The 16,493-nt window shown below is 34.8% G+C and overlaps 1 protein-coding gene across 1 annotated transcript in view; it reads right to left on the bottom strand.

Annotated features, from left to right (window-relative positions):
• LOC124366104 (probable serine/threonine-protein kinase fhkD) overlaps positions 1-16,493 on the bottom strand; it is a 119,634-nt gene that overhangs the window by 7,273 nt on the left and 95,868 nt on the right. Inside the window, exon 4 of the mRNA XM_046822358.1 lies at positions 1,692-1,818. Coding sequence (XP_046678314.1) covers positions 1,692-1,818 — 127 coding nt within the window. The remainder of the gene's footprint in view (positions 1-1,691; positions 1,819-16,493) is intronic.

The raw sequence follows: 16,493 nt of genomic DNA, 5'->3' as shown, positions 1-16,493 counted from the left end.
TTTCTAGTAATGTGCCTACTTTTTGAGTATTTAAATGATTAAGATAAACAGTTTGAGCGTTTTTATTCTGAATAACCAATAAAAATATCTAAGTATCTAAAAGAATGCTTGGGTGTGTATTAAGTATATTTTAAAGATATTGTTAAAACAATTTTAGTTTTTCTAGTAATGTGCCTACTTTTTGAGTATTTAAATGATTAAGATAAACAGTTTGAGCGTTTTTATTCTGAATAACCAATAAAAATATCTAAGTATCTAAAAGAATGCTTGGGTGTGTATTAAGTATATTTTAAAGATATGGTTAAAACAATTTTAGTTTTTCTAGTAATGTGCCTACTTTTTGAGTATTTAAATGATTAAGATAAACAGTTTGAGCGTTTTTATTCTGAATAACCAATAAAAATATCTAAGTATCTAAAAGAATGCTTGGGTGTGTATTAAGTATATTTTAAAGATATTGTTAAAACAATTTTAGTTTTTCTAGTAATGTGCCTACTTTTTGAGTATTTAAATGATTAAGATAAACAGTTTGAGCGTTTTTATTCTGAATAACCAATAAAAATATCTAAGTATCTAAAAGAATGCTTGGGTGTGTATTAAGTATATTTTAAAGATATTGTTAAAACAATTTTAGTTTTTCTAGTAATGTGCCTACTTTTTGAGTATTTAAATGATTAAGATAAACAGTTTGAGCGTTTTTATTCTGAATAACCAATAAAAATATCTACGTATCTAAAAGAATGCTTGGGTGTGTATTAAGTATATTTTAAAGATATGGTTAAAACAATTTTAGTTTTTCTAGTAATGTGCCTACTTTTTGAGTATTTAAATGATTAAGATAAACAGTTTGAGCGTTTTTATTCTGAATAACCAATAAAAATATCTAAGTATCTAAAAGAATGCTTGGGTGTGTATTAAGTATATTTTAAAGATATTGTTAAAACAATTTTAGTTTTTCTAGTAATGTGCCTACTTTTTGAGTATTTAAATGATTAAGATAAACAGTTTGAGCGTTTTTATTCTGAATAACCAATAAAAATATCTAAGTATCTAAAAGAATGCTTGGGTGTGTATTAAGTATATTTTAAAGATATGGTTAAAACAATTTTAGTTTTTCTAGTAATGTGCCTACTTTTTGAGTATTTAAATGATTAAGATAAACAGTTTGAGCGTTTTTATTCTGAATAACCAATAAAAATATCTAAGTATCTAAAAGAATGCTTGGGTGTGTATTAAGTATATTTTAAAGATATTGTTAAAACAATTTTAGTTTTTCTAGTAATGTGCCTACTTTTTGAGTATTTAAATGATTAAGATAAACAGTTTGAGTGTTTTTATTCTGAATAACAAATAAAAATATCTAAGTATCTAAAAGAATGCTTGGGTGTGTATTAAGTATATTTTAAAAATGACACCTTCGTTGTAAAAGGGTTAAACCTTAAGCTTATGGAGCTAAAATCAAGATGATCACCAGTAAAACCGGTTCTTAAAATTAAAATATACTGTTGGAGCTCTTTGTTAAATTTATAAGTTCATAGTACTGCAACTAACTTTTTATAGAATTTGTAATGATTTTGCTTTCCTCTACAATATAAATAATACAAGTATATTAATATAATTAGATTATTAAGGTGAATTTTCATTTTAAAATTCACTTTATAGAGAACACGAATAAAAGTTATTAAACTTACCAACATACTCGGGTGTTCCCAGGATTTCCCTAATTTCTGTCCCCTCCACGATGACTCTGGAGATTTCAAAATCACAAACTTTCACATCACAGTCAGGGAAATCGCCCATCATTACCAGGTTCTGTGGCTGCAACAGGAACATTATTTATTAGTATTTCTATAGTGTAAACCATTTGAGTGGTTAGTTACCTATAGGTAGAATATATACTTTCCTTTTTACATGACAAAACATACCCATTACATCATAATTAATTATCATTAAATATTTTACTCATGAATATTTGACTTTAAAATATATCACTTACTAATTTTACTGTTTTGTGACTTGTCCATCCTAGGGGGAATATTTTCAAAATAAAAGCAGAGTAATGGGCTATGCAACTACATTTATCTTTAAGTAAAGCTTGAAATACATAAGATATAAGAGCAGTAATAAGTAGGCTATATAAAGAGGTCTCTAAAAAAGTGGAATGGTTTGGTTGTAATTAGTAATTGATAATTATGCTTGTAAACTGTTACATCTGATATTATCATACACATAGTAAATATTTGTATTTCCGTCCTGTTATTGTATATAAATAGACTATATAATTCGTATTTTGTATAAGTTAGTATGTTTATTGTGTTTATATATGACCGGGGTAGAATTGTGTATGTAATGTAATTTATAAATCTCTCGAACTGGTATCTTCAATGAAGGGTTTTTAATTCGTTATATCTAAAAGACCATTTTGCAGCGTAGGCTACCAAAGTATTTTCAAAATTAGCTTTCAACTATTAAAAAAGTCACCATTTTTAGCCCACTATATCTTAAATTACGTACAGTGTTTTCATAAAAACTAGTAGAAACCTTGATATACGTAAATACAGGTCCAATATTATTGAAATACGGCAACCAGCGAAGTATAAAACTTCAATATTTTACTGTAAATATGTGCTTGTGTTAATATCCATTTCAGAATTGCAGTTATATGTAATTTTATTTTTATTTTAGTTGATAATATATAACTATATCGGTTCTAATAGTTTCTCTGGTTTGAAAAAATATAACTCCCCAAAAATGTATACTGGACGTATAGCAATAGAAAGGAAATTTAACTTGAAACCGCACATGGCTCTTTTCGCTAACTATAGGATTTTATTAATAATCATTTGTGTATTAATTACACGATGCATCATGGCTTCTTGAACATTATTCAATTTCAAATGGTCAAAATACGAATTATAATAAACAAATAATCACTAATCAATGTTTGATTGTAATATTTTTACAATTGATACACGGTAACATAAACGTAGTTAGCGTGCGGAAAACGAAAGTTAGTCACTCCAGCAGTGAAGATCAGATTTACTGATATGGTTGGATAAAACGTCAAACTATTACTCGATAAAAAACTAGTTGAAACCCGGCAGTAAGCGATAGACAACCACATATACCAGTTTGCAATCGGTAGAACACAGATAAGATAGGAAGCATTGAGGAGAGATTATTTAACAGCCAGCACAGCCTGACAAAACTGGAAAATTAGTGATTGATCTATGGCATTGTAATATAATCAAATACTTTTTAATTTTAATGAATGATAAGAAGTTTTCACAAAGTGAATAAAATTTGTCTCGCTTGGGTACTTAGTTTTGTCCCTTCAAAAACACTAAATTCTTAGCGTGCTGCAGTGCTTTCATTTTGCAGTATATTATTGCAGGCGGCAGTGAACCAGTCATAAATTAAACATTGACGCATTACGCAAAGAAGGTAAGATCTTTAGTAAACAATCATACAGTTTTATAGTTAATTATGACATAAAAACTACACTGGTTTAGATGTTAACTAAGTGTGGCAAAAATATAATAATCGTTTCTCCGGAAAGAAATTGTGTCTTTCCGCTTTTTAATCACAATGTGAATCTTGAATAGACCCATTTTGAGTACTTTCTCACCAAAAATATACTTTTGTTTTTAATTTACAACTTTGTAATTTTTATATTTTATATTACGTAAACTCACAATATGGCAAACTGCAGGTTTTTCATATTCTTTACAAGACGTGTGCAAATAACATTGATTTTTATTAATGTGAAAGAGTTTAATCTCGTATTTTGCAATAATATTTTATAATGTTAATATTATGTGTCTTTGAAATAAACAAACAGCGTACAAACCATACATTTTATTTCCAAATCAATAAACTTAAAACTTAAAAATAATACAAATAAAAACGAGACTATAGAACGCCCGTTATTTCCCATGAGGGTATCAGGATTAAATAAACCAAAGATATCTTCAATTTAAAATTATAAAAAATTAAGAGTATTAGTCTGTTACGGACACCATTATACATATAATGCTCATATTGAGGACACATTTTCAATTTATAGTTAATACAGGTTTTGTATGTTTCTTGGAAATTTTAATTGTTCGGACTGTAAAATAAGTATACCTTTATTCTTTATTAATGTTATTAGTTTCTTAAGACAACTTTTTAACGAACTGAATTCGCGCAAATATAAAATTAACTTTGTTAATATCGATGCTGAATATTAATTAATTAAATAACCAAAGTCGTTCTTAGGTACATATTAGAATATTCTTCTTAATTAAAAGCTTTATTGCAAGATACAAAAAAGTACTTTCTCCTTAATAACAGAACCCCATTCAATCAATAATTCAGTTAATGTTTGTGTTTGTGATTACAACAGAAAGCGCAAGTGAAACCTGTACAATGGCGCGTGGGTTTGAAAGCTTTAGCTGTCAAGTATAAACATGCGGATTTCCATGCACACACAGTGTTTTCCATACATAACACTTAATAAAGTGTCCGACCAGGAGTGGTTTGGCGCAGAGAAGTGTGAGAGGCACTTCCCGCTGACCGCGCTAATAGACAGCTTTCACGCTCAGGTTGGCAACACTGAGTTAACCTACCAGTAATATTCTGACGACGTAGGAATAACCCTGAATTTTTGCATAAAAATGCCTTTATATAAAAATTGTATGAGACTGCTAGACGTAACATCAATTAACGAAATCTAAGTCACTAATATTATTTTTAAACTATAGTAATAAATAACAATTTATTTATAGATTTTTATATCATAGGCAATACGAAATATTAATTTGTTGAAGTACTAAGTCAAATACTTCCAAAAAATTATTTATCCAACAATATTCAATAAATGTAAATCAAATTGCCCTGCTACTAGAAGGGGGATTGCACTACTACTAAAATTTTAAACTCAATTTACGTAACTTGAAGCTCTTTTAACATTTTAATACTGTTATCTGCTTAAAACAATGACGCTTGAAATCATAATTAGTAATACTTCTAAACAATCCACCGAAAGATAAGTTTGAAAAATTAGAAGGTGATACTTGTGACTGATTATGTTTACTAACGCCTCCACAGAAATAAAGGCAATATTATGCACCAAGCACAGCAAAAATATTCGATTATGTTTACTAAGGCCTTTATGGAAATAAAGGCAATATTACACACAGAGCAAAGCAAAAATTTTCAATAATGTTTACTAAGGCTTTCATGGCAATAAAAGTATTATTACGCACAGAGCACAGTAAAATCCTCGATTATGTTTACTAAGGCCTTTATGGAAATGAAGGCAATATTACACACAGAGCAAAGCAAAAATTCTCAATTATGTTTACTAAGGCTTTCATGGCAATAAAGGTATTATTACGCACAGAGCACAGTAAAAATCCTCGATTATGTTTACTAAGGCCTTTATGGAAATAAAGGCAATATTACACACAGAGCAAAGCAAAAATTCTCAATTATGTTTACTAAGGCTTTCATGGCAATAAAAGTATTATTACGCACAGAGCACAGTAAAATCCTCGATTATGTTTACTAAGGCCTTTATGGAAATAAAGGCAATATTACACACAGAGCAAAGCAAAAATTCTCAATTATGTTTACTAAGGCTTTCATGGCAATAAAGGTATTATTACGCACAGAGCACAGTAAATAATCCTAGATTATGTTTACTAAAGCTCTCATGGAAATAGAGGCATTATTACGCACAGTAAAATCCTCGATAATCTTTACTAAGGCTTTCATGGAAATAGAGGCAATGATACGCACAGAGCACAGTAAATAATCCTAGATTATGTTTACTAAAGCTTTCATAGAAATAGAGGCATTATTACGCACAGTAAAATCCTCGATAATCTTTACTAAGGCTTTCATGGAAATAGAGGCAATGATACGCACAGAGCACAGTAAATAATCCTAGATTATGTTTACTAAAGCTCTCATGGAAATAGAGGCATTATTACGCACAGTAAAATCCTCGATAATCTTTACTAAGGCTTTCATGGAAATAGAGGCAATGATACGCACAGAGCACAGTAAATAATCCTAGATTATGTTTACTAAAGCTCTCATGGAAATAGAGGCATTATTACGCACAGTAAAATCCTCGATAATCTTTACTAAGGCTTTCATGGAAATAGAGGCAATGATACGCACAGAGCACAGTAAATAATCCTAGATTATGTTTACTAAAGCTTTCATAGAAATAGAGGCATTATTACGCACAGTAAAATCCTCGATAATGTTTACTAAGGCTTTCATGGAAATAAAGTCAATATTGCGTACAGAGCACAGCAAAATCCTCGATTATGTTTAGCCTACTAACGCACTTGTTGAAATAAAGGCAGTATTACGCGCAGAGCGCAATAAGGCAGTACTTGTCTGTGTACATTTTGCCTATCTTGTTGCGAGGTGTTAGTAGACAGTAATAGATGCATGCAATAACATGAATTTTATTACATTTATATTAAGAGCTAGCCGACTGTAGTAAAACGACCTTGAGTACTCCATTATAACAATATTAAACTACAAGCGTGTTAGAGCTCAATTAATCGCAGTGTTATGGGAAATGTCTCATTTTAAAGATACAATTACCACGAATCCAAACGCTTTTTAGTGTTTTATAAGTGCATACTTTTTAAATATTTCAACGATAATGTACAAAAAGATTTTAAATTTATTTCTGAATAATTAAATCTAAATATGTAAATCCCCTAATAAACTATAACTATAAAATGAGATGTCTCTCGTAATTATATAACATTGCATGCGATTCCAAATTTTTCTTATGGTGCTAAAATCACCATTCCTGCCAGTACAATCGGCTCTTAATTTGATACATCGATTCTGCAATGATATTCTTAGTCAACATGACTGATAACATAAAAAATGTTCATTACACAGTGCTGCATTTAATTTTAAATTGCACATTTTTGATTGCACTATGCGACAACCAGAATACTCTGTATTTTCGAAGCTTAACAGGTCTCCAATATAATGTAAATCTGTCTGAGATGAAAACAGCTCTTGGCGGCGAACCTAACATAATAGACTTTTATAACATGGTGTGTGCACGCTCGACGCCCAGTCAGCATAATCTCACAGTATACGGAATTCTATGATCCGTACGACGACGTACAGCTGGCTGACGAGCACTGATCTTTCCAAAGTGCTGGTTAAAGAACTGACTGACCGTCCTGACTGTCCCACTGGTGATCGCGTGGTGCCGATTGCTAACAATTAGTTACAGGCCTTCCTCACTCGGACTTTCCTCATTCCTTTATCGGTACGGCCTTACTAGTTTACCTGTACGCTGTACTATATAATTAGTAAATAGCATTAGTAAATCGAATAAATAGTACTAGTTCGACTTTTGTTTAAAATATTTCCAATTCATTGGTTTAGATACGGAACTTCTCTCTTCTTATATATTATATTATGCAAGAAGAATTTTAGTATTAAAATTTCACAAATTTTAGTTAGTTAATTCTGCATGTAACACTACGTATAAAAAGGCATAATCACACAGTAATTTGTACGAATGCTTGGTAAGTATTTAAAGTATTTAGTTTCATTCATACCTCCTGAATTATGTGCTGGGTCTATCAACAAATTATGAAAAATTAGTTAATCCATCACTATTTATTGGACTATGTTCACTTTTGTGCTTTTTTATGTATACATGTATTGCTTTTTATTGTATTGTTATGTAAAAAATTTTTCATATTTCAAATACTACTATGATCACTATCTTGTTTATAAATAGGATGGTAAAGATGATATTATTTATATTTTGTCGTCTCGCAAGATAACCAGATCAAGCAACGTTGAGAGTGGCTGCTGCTTGGATGGGTGACCGCTGAGCGATCCTGTCCTAAGCAGCCCGCCTACCCGGCCATTGGTGGTGGTTCGGAAGTCACCTTTAAGCCATTGGTGGTGGTTCGGAAGTCACCTTTAAGCCGTTGGTCCCCAGGTTAAGTGTCAGAGAGGGCTTTCTTAGCCCTAACTTCGCCTGGTAAAATAAGAAACCTTTACTTTACTTTACTTTTCTCTCTTCACAACTCCTTAGCTGAATGAAGTACTCTTAGCTGCGGATCAGTACAGTTCAAACTACCACAAAGCAAATGTTGATAATTACAGACCAATTGAAAAAGTTATTTATAAAGACAAATATGATTCACACTGATTTTGAGATTGTAAATTATAATAGACTGTTTTTTTCCAAAATCTGTCTAGGATAATCTCTTGCCCACTCTTCGACAGTCTAGTTCTTGCTCAGAAGTCGACCAGTGCGGGAAGATCGGTTCCAATATAGTTCAACCTCAAGCGACCTTTGGACCCTAATTAGGTACCCACAGCCAGATCTGTTTTACTAAGAGTAGAGGATGAATTGAAAGAACAACTCGTTAATTGTTCTCGACCTTGTAGGCGTGGCTGGGCCGACCCTGCCGTATAATGTGTACAAGCACGCTGCCGTGGGTCCGACCTGAGGTTTCGACACTTCAGCCTCACGCTGCCGCTTGTTATGCAGATGACTGAGTCACCTCCCCCTCCCACCCCTCAGCACTCTGATACCCTATCATTACCGGATGATCCTCCACCGGCTGAGCAATAGATGAAGCAACCTGTGACGTCATATTTGATTACGGAGCGGCGAGGGGTCGAGATAATAGCGAGCCTACACCGCACCGGACTTGCCAGAAGGATGATCTCACGCGGATCTGACTCTTGACCTGCGGGATTAATAGTTTACCTGTTATAACTCATTATGAGACTGTGTGTAATGAGGTGGTGGCATCTTCATGTGGCTAGTCTGTGGTATAGGGAAGTTGTTTAGTAGTAATAAGGAACGCCGCGCTGTATCCCCGACAGGGAAAGTCAATTATTTATGGGTAATGATTACCTAATGTAGAGAACAGTACATTGAGACTGACAATGCAAAAGCATGATGTGAAAGTTAGTGTCATTATCTTCTACACAATATCTTGACACGGAATATGACCAAGTTGCAGTGCATTATTGATAAGCGTGGGTCTTGACATCAAGCTGCTTTGGAGAATAATAGACTAATAGTAGAGTAAATGGTAGTTATATGCAGTTTTATGCGTTGGACTGCATCTATATGCCAATAGAACTCTCTATTCCTGAATTTACTGCAAGGTAGGAGAATTCCATAGTAGGTGTCCCATAACATGCTTCGGTGTTTCGAGACTACGGGCGTTATCTCAACGAAACACTGGTGGGATGTGGATCATCTCATAGGCAGAAAAAAATAACTAGACCTAACCTCAAAAAGTCATAAAATTCCCCGGACCCCGCCTTGCTGTTTCAAGTCGATTGGCGTATCCTTGGTTGCATCCTAGATACATGCGAGAAACCCACTGAAGATCTTTGCCTATGTAAGAATGAAGTTAAATCCAAACTTCAAGCCTATACCATAATTCGTTTCACATACACCATTGTACAAATCGAATTTTCTTGTATAGAAACTAAGTTTAATCCGAATTTCTAGTCTTCAGCTCAATTAGGTATCAATGTATTCCCCTGAGTAATATTATTCACTAATGCTCAGCATAATTCCATTGATATGTAGAATCATTGAAATTGATCTTGCCTATGTAGAAGTGAATATCTATAGTTCAATCCATTCCCGAGGTATCTTGCTGTGAGTTAGATATGGCTGCCACTCATCAAACTCGATCTTGCTTGTGTAGAAATGAAGTTTTATCAAAAAAATTCAAGTCTATATCTCAATTCGCTTTCGAGATAATCCTCTGAGCGATAGCCTTCGCTAACGTTCAGCCAGAACTTCATGAAGGACATGTACCATAGTGCGCCAAACTGGATCTTGCCTAAGTTAAAACGAAACTCCATACAAAATTTCATATCTACAGCATAATTCGTTCTCAAGACATTTTGCGGAAGACAGATAGACAGGGTAAGAATTTTACCAACCCATTGAGTGGTAGCCAAATATTCAAAATTCCTAGTCTGTATCTCAATCCATTCTTGGGATGTCTTGCGGAAAGTTACCATGGATGCATCGTGATATTAGGGCTTGGCGTTAGTATCATACCACAAAATGACTATAAGGTGTTCTTTTAAAAGATACTATACTAGCAAAGCTTCTTCAATAGTGTTAACATTTTCATCATGGGGCTCTGCTTCTTTGGCTTTAATCAGTTCAGAATCAACCCTGGGTAAAAACTAGCAATAAAATAAACAATACATCCAAATTTTGGCTAAGATCTTACCAGTACAAAGAAACCCAGACAGCAGTTTGATCATATCATGAAAGGTCTCATCTTATTGGGTCATAATTTATTTAAATCTGACCTTGAATTTTCGACCAATTCAGAAAATCACAACGAATACGTCAAATTTTGATAAGATCCATTCAATATCAAAGGCTACTTATATAATAGTTGCTGAAACAGTGTGTTCTTATATAACCAAGAATAGTATATCTTTGGAAATTTTACGCGCAAATTGGCGAAAATCGAACAGAAAGTACGATTTCTGTAATGTTTGTGGATCGGCAGATAGTAATAAATTTACAACAAAATCATTAACACTCAGCCTACTTGGTGATTTGTGTCAGTATGAAAATTCGCTTATAGTGCACCTGGACCAGCTTCTTCAATGGGGCTTATTGAAGGGAAATGGAAGGAATGTACAAGTCCACTACGACCTTCCACACTTCCTCTGCCAGACCCGGGCCTTCCTCTACCTGACGGGTGGTGAGGTTATGCAACCCGCCGCCCGTAGGCGGCTCCTGGGCGGATGGGATGATTCACCCGCCGTCCCGCCCGCGCGCTCGCGCCACACCGCGCCGCCGCACTGCTCTGCTCACCTGTTTTGGCGTCTGCGCTGATACACTTTTTGTCCCCTCCACTCGCCGCATTGACCCCGACACTCGGCTCTGACCTTTCCTCCGGTGCCTTATTAGTGTAGGGTTTCACACGGGTGAACACAACGCTTCAGTGTGACAGGGAAAACACAAGCTGTCCGATCGAACGATGAGGTGGATTGGTTCTCAGAGGCCGGTCCCTTCCGTTCCTCGATCTTTCAAGGTTTCCCATCGTGAAATATAAGTTTCTAACTATGTGGGAGGCCACCTGGAAATTTTAACCAAATTTGTGGGGTTTGTCCCGACTGTAATCCGACCTAAATACTGTTAAATAACGGTAATAACGTTAATCGTAGATGAGGCTGTGGACAAAGAGGCATCTCCACAGATGAAAGAGAGATCGTCGTGAATGAGGGCCTGACCTCACAGGCTACTCACAGTACTACTCGCACCTACACAATACATGATCTGTTGTACTATTTTATACGTGTAAGGATCGTATTACTTATTCATCAATGAAGCAAATCACATTACAGATCTCCGCACCCGTTTGCACGTTCAGCGGCGACATATCGCTCTCAGCGGATCTCCTGGCACACTTTCTCCATATATCGGAAGGAGAGCGTGCTTCTTACCCTTATGTTACAGAGGTAGTTTTGATGTGATTAAAGTAGCCCAAGCAGACCTTCCCCCAAATGTTAAAAGACAATACTTACATTGTACCCGGTCACCATGTATTGTCAACCATTAAGCACAGTGCTTGTTGCTCTCACTAAGATTTCATCTATGATGGTAACTGATGGAACATTCGATAACTTGAAAGTCGATTAATTAACACGTCGATTTTAAAGTTTATCTTATTACTAAAAGCACTTTAGTTAAGACTGTTGTGTAAAACGACAGTTACGTTTCTGGAGGTCAGAGTAGGACCTCGCGGCAAGTTGACACGCACACGGTAACCGGCTACTAGAGGTCGAATTGCTTAATTTCCTGTTTATAGACCTGCCAAACTCGACAGTCGATGATGACTCGTTTATTCCGACCGGCGCCGTTAGGCTGCTGGGAATTGGACTACGACTGTAATAAACCTACTGGAATGGAATAGTGGATTCTTCTTCGTTTCAGAGTACCTACCACTTTGCAACACCAGCTGAGTTGGGTAAATTAATTAACTGGAAAGTATGTTGGTACAGTCCAATCTTAGTGTGGTTTAGGAACAAGAACTATCGTGTTTAAAATGAGTGGCTGACCCAAAAAAATAGCAATCTTTAAATGTGTCTTTTAACCACATTTCTAAAGTGGGATGTAATTGATATAATTGTGAAGATGTTTGCTCTAAGTTAAACGCTATAATTACGAAACGTGTTCTAGCTTTCTATTACAAGCACATATAACTAAAAGTAACACACATAGAAATTTATACATTTTTAATTTTGGTAAGTTAATCTGGACATCTGTCTGTCTAATACGTGTTTATAGTAGCGAGCTAACTAAAATTTGATATTACATTACTATATGTTTAAATTATTTTAAACTATGAGTTTTCTTCTTCAGATTCTAAATCGAAAACATGTGATTAAGCAGGCAAGAAAGTAAAAACCTAAAAAAACACACAAAAAACATGGTTATTAATACAACAAAGTCGTTAACAACCAACATTTTGACAACCAAATTATTTACGTATTGTTTTGCGTGTTATCAGAATTTGACGGTAGGTCATACGTATGGCGTGTTTATTACATATTATTATTGTCGTTGTAAACTTTGACTTTTGTCCTCCTCCGTAGACTAGTGAATACAGTCACGGCTCTCTAACTGAGAGATCGCGAGTTCAAAACCCGGGGAGGTCCTATCATACAGGAATAGCAGCCACAGTGTATTACAAGCCAAATTTATATTATTTATTTCTATATTACAAGCCAACATAGCCGAGAGGTAAGGCTTTAAAGAGATAAAAAAAACTTTCACTTTGCTGCATTCGTCGCTATGTTATTTTTTTATAATTATTTTATGCCATGTTTTACCTAATGTTTTTATATTTGACACTTCAAGAAGACGGCAGAAACGTCTACAAACCTATTTCCTTTAAAGTCGCCCCAACAAACTTTAGAGGAAATGGTTTGAGAGAAACGTTTTATAATTATAAGTTTTCAGACTCATAGTGCTCAACATTATGAGAAGTGAATATAACCGAATGTCACACCCTCTTTTGATATCATGTATGACTTAAATTGTTAAAAAATAGTAGGCATGATTTACATTAATGCTGTCGAAAATAAATTGACGAAGTCCAAAACTAAGGAATGTATCCAAAATGTGCAAATATTTTCAAGGAACACAATTTGCTTGTTGAGGGATACAGATCATATAATATACAAGAAACACTTAATAATACGTCTCAGTGAACAACAGGCAAACTACCGGTTACCTGCAGACGTAATTTGTCGTGTAACATTATAAGTGAAACGAACTTGCACATCTATGGAGATATCATTATCCACTGAGTGGATTAGAGATTGTCTACCGACCCCCACTCGTGGATGTGGATTGTGCTAAAGCCCACGTTACTGTAACAGTAATCGCTCTCTGTAGACTGCCGTAGACTTGGCACAGTTGCCACCGCCTCTTGGCCGACATCTCATAAATTAACATCGATATCACACAGCTTTTTGTCCAACTGTTTGAGATATTGGAACGCATGGTAACTGACAGATGTAGATTCCTAATATAATAGTATTAGGTTATCAAATGTGATTTGATTTGTTATTACTAGAAGTGAAGAACCTGTTAATGAAATGTGTATTGAGTGGTTATGGAAGCTCTTACTTATATTTATCACACGAATGGCGCAGTGTAGCGGGTACAATGGCTATCACACGATGGATGGTAAAGATGATATTATTGATCTTTTCTCATCTTGCAAGATAACCAGATCAAGCAACGTCGAGCTTGGCTGCTGCTTGAATGGGTGACAGCGAGCGATCCTGTCTTTGCAAGCAGCCTGCCTGTCCGGTCATTGTTGGTAGTTCGAAAGTCACCTTCAAGCCGTTGGCCTCCAGGTTAAGTATTAGAGAGGGCTTCTTAGCTAGGGCTAATAATAATATTAATAATAATAACAATAACAATAATAGGCTTCGCCTAGTAAGTAAAATAAAACATCTTTACTTTACTTTTTATTACACCATCGCAACACTCTGAGATGGAATCTGGGATCACCTGTGCAGAGATGGAGGGATCGAGGAAGAAAGACTCTTATTCCAACTCACGAAAATTAATTAGTACCAGCCATGATCAAGAATGTGTCGAAGCAACTATAAGATAAGATAAGATAAGATTTTTATTGATCATTAGACATTACATGCAATAGATCACGTCAGAATACTTATACTAACAGTAAAATTAACAATTTAAATTAAACACTCATTATAGAAGACGCAATAGTTTACATTAATTTAATACAAATAATGTTAGTGAGACAAAGGTGTACTATTTAGCAGACAATACACTAAAAAACTATCTCACTGATGTCAGATGAATAAAACTCTGATAAGTAATAAAACGGCCTCTCTACCAGCCAATTATAAATAACCGTTTTAAATTTATTTAATGTAACACTCTGAGCATTCAAAGGTAGGTTATTGAATAGATCTATTCCAACGGCCTCATATGAAGTTTGAATTTTAGAAAGTCTTGTGAAAAGGTTTGTTGATCAGGTTAGCGAGCCTCGGGTATTGTGAATATGAATGTGCTTATTCAGTGTCAGGTTTTGAAAAATTATTTTTGACATGGATCAAGCAGTAAAAAATGTAAAGATTAATAACTGATAAAATGGCCTCTTTTTTAAAAATCGGCTTACAATGATCTTTGAAATTAGCATCCGCTATAACTCTCATGGCTTTTTTCTGAGTCAATAAAAATTTTATCAATACCAGATGCATTGCCCCACAAGAGCAGACCATAACTAATGATGCTCTGAAACAGTGCAAAGTAAACCATTCTTAGCGTATCTTTGGAAACATAAAGTTTAGTTTTCGCAATAAATATACCACTCTGCTCACTTTTTTTATGAACATAATCAACATGTATGTGCCAAGACAGCGTAGGATCTAGAAAAATTCCTAATAATTTTACACTCTCAATTGTTGTTTCTTTCAAAATTGCTCTATTAAGAGTAAATACCAAGTGTTGGTCTCTTCTCTGTGTTCATAAATAACATATTGGCTTTATACCAGTTATCGCCTTGATTTAAAATAATTTTAAAATCATTAAAAATTAAGTCTAATGAAGGTTGAGTTGTAAAAAAACGTAACGTCATCAGCAAACATAACCGATCTGAAATTGACATTAATATCTAAATTAACAAATTAAGACTAAAAAAAAAGTGGGCCCAGAACAGATCCCTGTGGTACCCCATGACAAACCTCAGCATAATTAGAGTAGGTATTATTGCTGAATACTGTTTGAAAAACGATTTACTGAGATAGGAATTAAAAAAGGGAATTTTCAATACCAATTATTCCATAATAACCAAACCACCGAAAAACAAACAACTACGTTTAATTGGAACTCTTTCAACAAAATTTTCCCGGTCGACGCAGTCAAACGCCCTAGAAATATCACATAATGTGGCTCTTGTAGGTAAACCTAGCTCAAACTTGGAAAGTATGTGGGACACAAGTCCCTCGACCGCGTCGATCGTGGACATTTCCACACCTAAATCCGAACTGACTCTTATTGAAAAAGACTGTTAATTTCGAAAAAAAAGAAGTTAATTGAGTTTTTAGGACGGTTTCAAAACACTTTGGAAAAACAGGGGACCAGAGAGATCGCTATGTAGCGGTTTATTTCACCGTAGTTACCTTTCTTAAAAATAGGTACTACTACCTTAGACATTTTTTAACTTTAGCGGGAAAACTTCCCCTCCAGTAGACAAGCATTTATACATTTAGCCAGAGGATGAGCTATTGCATCGATTACACCTTTCACAATTACTGACGATATGCCATATACGTCACAGCTTCCCGAGGATTTAAACCCTGAAACCAAACGACTCACTTCACCACCAGTCACTGGACGCCAATTGAATAGCCGGGAAGGGGCCGCCGGGGTACTGCGTTTGCAGCAGATCGACAGCAGAAGATGATGGAAGAGAGAGGCTCTGTCGAATCTCGTCCACAGCACTGATGCAGTACTTACTGAAGTCCTCTGCATCGGGTTGCACATGATGTGATGGTCTATCTCTGCCGGTTTCACGATTCACAATAGTCAAGCAGCCTTACACTTGCTATCCGCTGTATTAATGAATTGTTCATTTGACTCCCTTCTCGCAACTTGTAAAGCTTGTCTGTAGGTCCTCTTGGCTGCTTTATATGCTTCTATGTCAGCATTTTGTCCATACTGAGGCGAACGACAAAGCAGTGCCACGACACGGTCTTTCATGAGTTGTAGATGAGGAGAATACCATGGGTTGGGCTTTGGTTTGGACTTAAAAAGTTTTCCGCTTGGACTGGTAGATGGATATTCAATCCAACTAAGGAATATCAAAGCAAGAAAACAAATATTTGGTGATAAGGGAAAGAAAGAAGCAACTATATGTACAATTTATGACATAATTCTTTACCGAAATAGA

This window comes from Homalodisca vitripennis, chromosome 7 (genome assembly GCF_021130785.1).
Source record: "Homalodisca vitripennis isolate AUS2020 chromosome 7, UT_GWSS_2.1, whole genome shotgun sequence".
Lineage (NCBI taxonomy): Eukaryota > Metazoa > Arthropoda > Insecta > Hemiptera > Cicadellidae > Homalodisca > Homalodisca vitripennis.
Note: the sequence above shows the minus strand (reverse complement) of the source record. Positions and strands in the feature narration are given on the sequence as shown.